The sequence below is a fragment of the Camarhynchus parvulus genome, chromosome 18 (assembly GCF_901933205.1).
Source record: "Camarhynchus parvulus chromosome 18, STF_HiC, whole genome shotgun sequence".
Taxonomy (NCBI): domain Eukaryota; kingdom Metazoa; phylum Chordata; class Aves; order Passeriformes; family Thraupidae; genus Camarhynchus; species Camarhynchus parvulus.
Window position 1 is genome coordinate 10,377,118 of NC_044588.1, and position 10,071 is coordinate 10,387,188.

The following is a 10,071-nucleotide window of genomic DNA, read 5'->3' on the forward strand; positions in this document are numbered from 1 at the left end:
CCCCTCCGAGTGAAGAAACCCCCTCTGCCACCCCTCCTCCCTCTCGCAGCGCTGCCACCGACCGAAGGCACAAACCCCTCTGCTCCCCCCTCCAACCACAGCAGAGGGACACGTCCCCTCCTTCCCCTGGTGCCACCCCCGAGGTTTGGGGCTGCTTCTCCCAGCCCCCCGTGCCACCCTCCCCTGCCCGGTGTGTGCTGAGATACCGGGCAGGGAACCCCTGGAGCCCACGGGGGGTGTCACGGCTGGGGACACACGGCTGGGCGCTCAGGGGCTGGGGATGTCCCCTCCACACACCGGCAGCGACACTTCCTGGGGGACACAAAGGCGGTGGCACCTCTGGGGTGAGTGGGAGGGTGAGAAACCCTGAGGGGAACCCCACTGGAACCTCGGGGGGACCCAGAGCTTGTGGGGGCATCCCCTGGGGGCTGCCCTGCCCTCCTGGTGAATGTCCCCAAACCTTTCCCCCCCCAGGGACAGCCTCCATCCCTGTCAGCCCTACTGCACTCCACAGGTACAGGGAGCTCCCCCTGGAACGTTCTCCCTGCTGGGTTTGGTTTTTCAGGGGAAAACCAGGTGCTCAGAGCCTGCTCTGGGGGTACTGCGGGGGACACAGCTGGATCTGGCATCTCCCCAGTGCCACCTCCTGTAGGAAAACTGGGAACACTCTGGGCAAACCCCTGGGCAACAGAGCAGAGCCAACAAAAACCATCCTGCAGGACATGGCCCAGCTGGGGTCTCCTCTTTGGTGCTCATCATCCTCCTGCCCCTTTTGCCGCCCCAGGATCCAGGTGTAGCCCATAAACACCCCCACCCCCCTGCACCCCCTGAACACAGCCCCAGCCCTGGGTGACCTTTGGAGCAGGTAAATAACCCCAGATGGATTTTTCTGCCTTTTCTCCTTGGAGTTTGTGCCATCCTGGGGAACTCCCCATCCCTGCAGGAAGCTTTGGACTGTGCCTTGAGCCTCTGTCGTTCCTGACATTTCCAGAGCTGCTGTGCTCCCATTTTTGGGGTTTTAGCCCAGCTGTTTGGTGTGTGAATGCAGTGGCCACGGGCCTGGGGAGCTCTGGTGTCCCCTGGCTGGTGACCCTTCTGCAGAGGGGGACACTCAGAGGCCACCATCCCCTCCCCAAGTGTCCCCACAGGGCTGAGGCCTGGGGGGCTCATCCCTGGCTGGGTGATGGGGCTGGGGGGCTTTTGCAAGCTGTGAGATGTTGTGAGGGGACAGACAGGGGTGGCAGCTGCCACCCCTGGCACACAGGGGCTCCTCAGTGTGCTGGCACAGCACCCCCATGGCCCTGGGTGTCCCCTTGCCCCTGATCCCCCCTCTCTGGGGACAGCAGTGGTGGCTTGTGGGGGCACAGCACAGACTCAGTCCCCACTGCTGACGCTGCCTCACAGAGGAGTCACCCCCATTTTCAGTGCCCTGCCAGGGACACCCTCCCAGAACAGAGAAAAGGCAGGGACAGCTGGTGTTAAAAAAGTGATTTTTTTTTTTAATTTTTATTATTTTTTAAATTAATAAAAAACCTTCAACCTGTTTTTTTGCTGGGTCTTTTTCATCCTTTTTTTTTTTTTTGGTTTGTTTTTCTGTTTGTTTTTTTTTTAAGCAACATTGATTTGAAAACTAAAAAACCCCCAGCTCCCCCCTGCCTGGGGAAGCACCACGTGGGGCGGTCACAGGGACAGGGGGACATCACTCTGATCGACCCCCAGGCCCTGGGGGTGCCGAGGGAGGGAGGATGGGGTTGGGGGCAAGTCCAGGGGGGGTCTGTGCAAGAAGCCGGGCTGAATTTCGGGAGCCAGAGCGCTGCTGTTGCTCTGGGCACTGCAACAAGTGCCCAGGGAGGCCAGAGCTGGGAGGGAGTCCAGTGGCTCCACGTCCGTGTGGCTGTGATCTGGGGTGCCAACAGCCATCTCCATCCATTTGTTTTTGTTATTCCTGTCCTCCCCTTCCCTCTCCTGATGTAGAGATGCTGGTTGGGGATAGAGCCACTGGGAAAACCCCCAGACACCCAGCAGCTGCCTCCATGCTGCTGCTCCTTCTCTCTGGATCTATATACATTAGATATATTTATATATTATAGTTATATATTTTTTTTAAAAAAGGGGAGGGGAGTAGAGAGCAGCCAGAGGCTCTCACAGGTCAGTGCCCTCCCTGGCAGCATGTCCTCCCCCCCCTAAAAATAATAATAAAACCTAGAAAATTATTCCAGTGCGTTTCTCGGCGAGCCCCTGCCCCCAACGCCCCGGCCCGGCCCCCCCTGACCCCCCCAGCCCCCCGGCAGCCCCAGCCTTATCTCTGCCCATCCATGGTGGCCACGGCTTTCTGTGGGGGGGCAGGGGCCGGGGGGGTGGGCGGCCAGGAGGGCTGCGGGTGGTGCAGGTGGTGGTGGAGGCCGTGGGCCGTGGGCGAGGACGGGGGCAGCCAGGAGGGCTGGTGGCTGGGGGGAGAGGAGGCCCAGAAGGGGCTGAAGCTGCCCGGGGGGGAGCAGGCCATGGAGGTGATGGGGCTGTTGCTGCTCTGCAGGCTCTCCGAGGTGCGCAGCTTGGAGAACATGGCCAGCGCGTCCGGGAAGTTGGGCGGCGTGGCCGGCGTGTTGCTGGGGGTGCACATCTGCAGGGCACAGGAGAACGGGGCTGTCAGCTCACCCACGGGGGGTTTTGGCCTTCCAACCCACCCACGGGGGGATTTTGGGGTTCCAACCCACCCATGGCTGGGGATCCTGCCTGTATCCCACACCTGGAACCCCCCCACATCCACACCCAGGGGTCTGCGTGGCTCCCCAAAGGTGTGGGGTGCCCAGGGAGAGGCTCCAGCCAGTCTGGGAAGGACATTTTGGGCCATCCCAGATGCTCAAAGCCCATGGATGAGGCAGGGTTGGGGAACAGCACAAACAGGGGTCCAGTATGGAGCGTAGGGAGGGTGCTGGGGTCCCACCTGGCCCCACAGGACCCCCTTTCCCCCAGGTTCCTCACCCCGCTCCCCTTCACACACCATTATGGCAGAGAGAGCAAAAGGCAAGCAGGGCCCCCCCAGTTCCTGGTACAGGCCCTGCCTTCTTGGTACCCAGCTAAATTTAGCACCCCGACAGTGATGGATCCGTCCCTTCTTCCAGCAGAGGAAAAATCCACCAGGGAGGACCCAGCCCTGCTCTGAGGCTGGCACAGGGACCCCAAACCAGCAGCTGAACTGAGGACTGGGGAGGGGCTAAAAGGGGGACAGGGCTGTGTATCAAACTCCCATGAGGCTGCACACACACGGAAGGGGCTGTGGGCAGGGGGATGTCTGGACACGGGGGGTCCATACACAGGGAGACTTCACCCCTCTGGTTACACCCATCCCAAATCCCTGCTGCCCTCCTGCAGCCACAACTCCTGACTGATGTTTGTGGGGACTCTGAGCAGAGTTAAGGGGCTTGGACAGTGTCTGCTGCATTAGCAATGGGGGATTGAGATGTTTCTGGTGGGGAATAGCTGCTTCATCTCCCCTTTCCTGGGGTTTATCCCAGGATTTGGCCCTGGCTGGTGCTCACAGCCCCTGCTGCTCCCCAGCACAGGCCAACACCTAAATCCCTTTTAAAGCTTCCTCCTCATCCCCATCCCAGGCACCCTGAGTGATGCTGGGATCAGAGGAGCAGATCCTTGCTGGGGGGCCCAGACCCCTGAAGCTGGGGTGCACCCCAGCCTGAGGGAAGCAGCAGCTGGCTCTCATCAGCCTGTGGAGCTGGGGCACCCCAAAAATGCAGTCACAGCCTGGCTGGCACTGAACTGGTTCATAGTTAACTGGGGATATTCCTCCACACAATTCATTTCAGAGCTCAGCTTCAAGTGGCGCTAACCCAGCCTTTGCTTTTTAAATTAACCTATACATGTGGCAGTATTTGAAAAGATACTTGTTGGAAAAAAAGCCCCAACAAATCAACAAACCCCCAAAACCTTAAATTTGCTCTGTTTTGAAAAAAATCCACCACCACAGCCAGCCCTGGAATGATGCTGGACACGGCTCTGAGCTTCTGGGGTGATGTTTGCCAGATTAATTTGAAATATTAATTAAAAAATAAAAATTTCCACATAATTATTGCCTTCCTCCTCCAGCACATCTTGAGGAGAGCTGTCAGAGGGTCGGTCACTGACACCCCAAACAGCTCTGGCAAGTCCTGGCCCCACAGCCTGGAATCTGTGGGGGCTTGGGGAGTGTGGGGAGCCCCCCTCGGGGTGAGGGCGACAGGGACGAGCCCCCGCCCATCAAACCACAGCCACACTCCCAGCTTTGTTCCCTGACGCTTGAAAAAGAAACAGAAACTGCCAGCACCAAACTCCTCATCTCACACCCGCCTTGAGCCGTGTGGGGCATTTCAAACCGCACGAATCAGGGCGCTGGGGAGGGGGAGGGAAACACCAAAGACATTCCCCGAAACAGGAGTGTCTGGAGAGAAGGTAAAAGGTATTTTGACACCACGTGGAGCACACGGTGTTATGAAAACATTGCTGGGGAGGGGGAGAGCCGAGTGGCTCCGTTCTGGGGGGGGAATGGGTGCCTGTTTTGGGTGGGGGGGTCCCTGTGCGGGTAAGGGGCCGGGATGGGGCTCACCAGCCCTGCTTTGCCTCCTGCCCGGCAGGATCTGCCCCGATGGGGCTTTGGGGTGAGAACGGCAGGGCCCGGATCGGCTCCCCCGGCCCCTCTCCCTCCGGGAGCGCGGCTTTTCCACCGGGAGACCCCGCAAGGTGCCCGGGGCAGCACGGAAACGTGCGGGCTGGGGAGGAACTGCAATAAAAGGGATTTTACTGCGAGCTGGCTGACAAAGCGACTTTCTCCGAGAGAAACCGAGCGCTGGCCGCCGGCAATGCCGGGCCGGCTGGCATGGAACGAGAAAAGGGGGAAAATTCACCTTAACCCCGACCCGCTCCTTCCCCCACCGCGGCACCGCTCAGCTCCCCAACACTGGAGGATGGCGGGGGGGGGGAGAGGGAAAACAAGAAAGAAAACCCCCGAGAAACACAAAACAAAACCCCCGGAGGGGAACAACTTCCTCCCTCCGGCCAAGGGGATGTGCCCTCGGCCAAGGTCAGGCGGCGTGGGGGGAAAGGGGGGTCCAGAGGCGGCCCCCCGGCCCGGGGAGCCCAAGTTGCAGCGCGATGCTCGCCGAGACAAACTATTTCCTGGCAGACATTTTAGCTCGTGTTTACATTCTCCGGCTGCGTGCTCCTGCGGGCGCCCAGCAATATGGCTGGCAGGAGCTGACAGCTCCGGGGCTGGGGGCTGCACCCCTCGGGGGGCTCGGCATGGGGGGCTCCTCTGGTGGGGCGTGGGCTGCGTGGTGCTGGTAGGGGTGGGGGGGTAGGGGGGTTGGTTGGCGCTGTGGGAAGGGTCTAAAGGTGTTTTTGGGGCTGGGGGCGTTGGGGAGGGGATGGGGGGGTGCAGGGGTGAGGGAGGGGTCCCACTTACCATCTGGGGGGTGGTGGCTGCTGGGAATGTTGGTCTCCTGGAAGAAGGCGCTGAGGGCTGTCTGTGGGGACAAGCTGTCAGCCCACCCGAGACAAAGGGGGAGGCACAACACGGGCCCCCCAAAGCTCACCCCGCAGCCCCCCGCCCGCTCCCACCCCCCGGGACCGCCCCGGGGGTGCCCACCCCGCCAGGCCGAGGGGCTGCCCTTCACCCGCCCCACCGGAGAGCGTGTCCCCTGCTCGCTCAGGGGCTCCCCAGGCCAGGGGACACCCCAGACCTGGTGTTTACACCCCGACCCGGTGTTTACACCTCGGACCCGGTGTTTACACCCCCGCCTCGGTCCCCGCGGCGCCCCCATCCCCAGCCCGGAGCGCGAGGGAGGGGCCGGCCCGCTGGGCCGCAGCTCGGGTTTCGGCCCGGGTATAAATAGACCGGCGGAGCCCGGGGCCGAGGCGCCCCCCGCCCCGCCGTGGGTGCCGGGGGGGCGGGCAGGACCCCCCCCCCCAAACCCGGCCACGCGTGTCCGTGGGCCGGGGCCGCACGGGCCTGCCGCCACCCCCACCGCCTTCCGCCCCGCGGCTCTGCGGCCAGGCGGGCGGCGGATCGGCACCTGGGGCGCCCCGGTTCTCGCGCGGGTTATCCCGATCCGTGCCGCCGGCGGCCCGGCCCGTACCTCGAACTGCCAGTGTGCCGCCTGCAGCAGCTGCTTGGCCTGGTCGGCGGCACAGCCCGCCGCCAGCACGAACTGGTTGATCATCACCTGGTGCCGCAGCTCCTCCATGTTGACGGACATGGCGGGGCGGCCCCGGCCCGGCCCGGCCCGCACCGCCCGGAGCGCCCCGCGCCCGCCGCGCCCGCCGCGCTCCACCGGGGGACCGGGGGGCGCCGCCGGCCCCGCCCCCGCGCGCCGATTGGCCGCCGCCGCGCCCCGCGCCCCGCCCACCGCCGGCTTCGAACCTTCCAGCTGCCCCGGCGCCTCCCCATTGGCCACCGCCTGTGTTTTGGCTGCAGGCGGCGCCGCGATTGGCTGCGGGTGGCGGAGGAGGGACCAGGCGGGAGGGAGAACGGGAGAACCGGCCGCTGATTGGCTGTGAGGGGGGTTTATCGTGAGGCGTTGGTGACGTCACGTTCATTGAGGAGGTTCGTTGAGGGGGGGCTCATTGAGAGGGGCTCGGGTTGGGGGCGCTCACTGAGGGGAGATGTTGGGGGTTATTGAGGGGGGGGTCAGCTCATTGGGAGGAGCCGTTTAGGGGGTTCAGTTTGGGGGTCAGTTCATTGGGAGTAGCTACTTAGGGGGTTATTGAGGGGGGTTCACTATTGGGGGATCACAGAGAGGGGGGCTCCGCCCGTCCCTGGATACCCCTGTTGGGAGGGCCACTCCTGCGGGGATCCTCCCTTAACCCCCTGCCTTGGCTCCCCCAGCCAGGCTCAACCCTCGTTCCTGTAGCAGGGCTCCTCTCTTCCTTCAGCAAAGCTCCCCCAGCACTCCGTCTCCTCCTTCCTGGGGACCCTGTTGCCCCCTCCAGGGTTCCCCCCTTAACCCCCTGCCTTGGCTCTCCCATCTGGGAACAGTTTCCCCTGGGGATGGGACCCTAACCAGATGCCAGGAGCAGGGACCCATCCGCTTCATCCCCATGTCCCTCCCATGTAAAGGCTGTGGGGTTCAGGGCAGCTCCCAGTTTGGGGGAATGGGGGGGTTGGGATTTTTTTTAATGGTTAAAATCCTAATGACTCTGAGCTCCACCCTCAGCCTGCAAGGATGAACTCTCCCCTTGTGTGCTCTCCCCACACCAGGTTTGGGAATCCGAGTGGGACTTGTGCGATTCGTGCCTTGAAGTGTTTTGATCAAAAAAGGAAAAATGGCATTTAAACCCCAAATAAATAAAGAAGGGACTTTGCAAATGCATGGTGTGAAAATAGCTTGATCTGGGATGAGCCACTGGATGTGGCTGGTGGTGAGCAGCTGGCCAGGGGAGAGGGAATGAGCAGACACAGCAGTGGAAACTTGAAGCTGCATCTGCAGCTGGTTGCCCCCAGCGCTGAGGCCTCTGTGGGGCTTCTGCAAAGTCCTGCTGGTCCCATGAAGGTGACATCCAGCAATGCCAGTCTGTGGTTGCCGGGCTGGAATCCTCCTGGGATATTCAGGGATTTCCCTCCACTGGGGGTCAGTGATGGCTGTGGAGGGTCCTGCTTGCCCAGTAGGATTTTGGTGGCTTTGTCTTCTTGGAGCAAAACCAGCCTGGAGGCAGGTGGAGGTGCGAGAGGAGCCATTGCAGATGCAGGGATCCCAGAGCCACCTGGCTCTGCAGGCAGCCCTGGTGAGCTCCCAGAGCCTCCTGCTTGCCAAAGCCACCCATGGGCACAGCACGGCTTCGACCTGGGAGCAGCTGGCCTGGGGTAGAGCCTGCCTGGGAAAGCCCTGGGAGTGCAGCTCATGGGCCCTGGGCACCCAAAGCTGTGACAGAGTAGTGCTGGTGACACTTGGAGAAGTCAGCAAGACTGAGTTCTTCAAAATGGCCCCTTTTGGGGCAGGATTCGCTGTCACCTCCCCATGCTGAGATGCTCTTCCAGATGTGCTGCCCTGGGACCCTGTTGGGACCCTGGGGGTCACCCCTGCAGGCCAGGGGGCCCCCAGCACCTCCCCAGGCAGGAGCTGTGGAGCCCTGGGCAGGCACCAAGGAAGGGTCACAGAGCAGAGCCGGCCCGGGAGCAGAGGGGCTGCTGCTTCCCCAGTTCCTGCTGGGGGAACTGAGAATGGAGTGGCTGTGCAGACAAACCTTTTCTGCTGTGGGTGGGCTGCACACCCTCCTGTTACAGCATTAACTGCTGTGCTCTACCGTGACTCAGTTTCCCTCTCGGCACAAGGACGGACGCACTCTGTCACACACAAATCCCACAGCCCAGCAGCACGTGCATTTTGGGTTCAAACATTGCATTTTCTCTGGATTCCCGCCCCGGGTCAGCCCTGCTGGGGTTTCTCCTGGCTTTATGTGTGCTGGGATGTGCAGCCGGGCAGAACTGGGAGGGACCCTGCCCTCGAAGCCGCCGTATCCCGGCTCCTGCCACGCTCCCGCGCTCCACTGCGGCACTGTCCTACAAAATCCTCTGCTGCAGTAATCGCTGGGAAAAAAACCACGAGCCGTGCATGCAGGCAGCAGCTCTGCGTGTAATGACTGCCGGGTTATGGATCTGCACGGGGATAACTTTGAATTATTACCTGCGCTGAAGCCCTGCAGTCTGCTCGGTGCCGCTAATGAAATGTGCTGGCTCCCTCTCCCAGATTCCCACTGTTGGTGCTGGCTGGAGCGAGGCAGGGGAGTGGGGCTGGCAGCTCAGCAACGCTGGGCTGTGCTGGAGCTTTAAATTATCCATGGGTAGAACGGGATCCCCAGAAATGTTCGGGATCGGTTCCTGGGGTCTCGGGGCTCCCAGCTGGGCGCCAGTGTGTGGGGCTCCTCCGAGAGCCGTTGGGGTTGGAAAAGACCTTTAAGATCATGGAGTCTTAAATCCTGCTCTCCAGCCGGTGCTCCCGCTGGCGCCCAGCCCAGGTGTGACATCCAGCAGCACGGACACGGTGTCACTGCTGGGAATGTGGGTCCCGGTGTGACAGTGCCAGGCTGACAAACAGGGTACAGAGCCACCCCGGGCTGCTCTGTGATTCGGCCTTTCTCAGCTGCCTCTGGGGCTGTGTGGGTAGAAAGCAGCTGGGAGAGGGGTCCGTGTGTCCCTCTGCAGGGAGGGGATAAAGGGGGGAGCCCCAGGGACGGTCTTTGCTCGTCACCACCGAGCAGCCGAGGCCATCAGGGCAGCTGATCCGCCTCCCTGCACATCTCCCGTTTGATATTTATAGCACTCGTGTTATCAACTCAAATCAAAATCATGTGATGCTCCACTAACTGGCGCTGCCGGACTAATTAATCACCGGCGGGTTTAAGTGAGCGGTCAGAGGGTCCATCCTCCCTCTCAGGCTCCAAGTGGGAAATGAGGAGGTGACCAGCGCTTCCCAGTAATTTAACACTTGGGGAACTGGGGCAGACAGGCAGCTCCGTGCCTCCAGGAGTGCTCCGGGTGCGGAGCAGAGCTGCGAGGGCAGGATGGGATGATGATGGAGATGTGCCCTGCGGGGACTCCAACCCGGCCCCTACCAGCGCCCTTGAAGCGCTGCAGGAGGGGATCAGTCCTGTGCCAACAGCTGCACTAAATCCTTCCCCTACAACCTGTGGGGAAAAGTGGGGTCTTGTCCTTCTCCCAGGGGACACGCTGGCAGCAGGGGGTGTCCCCTGGGAGGAGGCTTCCACTCAAGCCTGGCCCCTACCCCTGAACAAGGAGGGCAATGACCGCCCGTCAGAATTAAACCCCTAAATCCAATGGAAGTCCCACTCTTAAACACTGCCATCCTCCTGGCCTCGGGGGTTACCATCACAGGGACAGGGCACCATGGCCACTCTGCCCCGGGGGTCCCTGAGCCGGGGTTGCTGCTCGGTGCCACTCGGCTCGGGCGAGCTGGACACAAGTCACTGCGGGGAGCCTGAGGGTGGCGGATGATGGCGAGGAGGCCACCGAGCGCTACTGGAGGCGACTGGGTGACACGGGGCAAGGCAGGCGGGTGGCACTGTGGG

At 61.9% G+C, this 10,071-nt stretch overlaps 2 protein-coding genes across 2 annotated transcripts in view; one reads left to right on the forward strand and one right to left on the reverse strand.

Moving 5' to 3' along the window:
• The window catches only part of CASKIN2 (CASK interacting protein 2), a 648,645-nt gene that overhangs the window by 45,818 nt on the left and 592,756 nt on the right, over window positions 1-10,071 (forward strand). The window lies entirely within an intron of this gene.
• Window positions 1,477-6,298, reverse strand: UBALD2 (UBA like domain containing 2). The gene is made up of 3 exons (XM_030962137.1): window positions 6,126-6,298; window positions 5,453-5,513; window positions 1,477-2,620 (listed from the first exon to the last, which is right to left on the reverse strand). The coding sequence occupies exons 1-3, from the start codon at window positions 6,243-6,245 to the stop codon at window positions 2,211-2,213; spliced, it is 591 nt and encodes a 196-aa protein (XP_030817997.1). The 5' UTR covers window positions 6,246-6,298; the 3' UTR covers window positions 1,477-2,210.

Coding starts and splice junctions, on each gene's coding strand:
- UBALD2 (XM_030962137.1), bottom strand. CDS start 6,245: ATGTCCGTCAACATGGAGGAGCTGCGGCACCAGGTGATGATCAACCAG. Junction 5,514..6,125: donor CGGCACACTGGCAGTTCGAG/GTACGGGCCGGG, acceptor TTGTCCCCACAG/ACAGCCCTCAGCGCCTTCTT. Junction 2,621..5,452: donor CAGCCACCACCCCCCAGATG/GTAAGTGGGACC, acceptor TGTGCCCTGCAG/ATGTGCACCCCCAGCAACAC.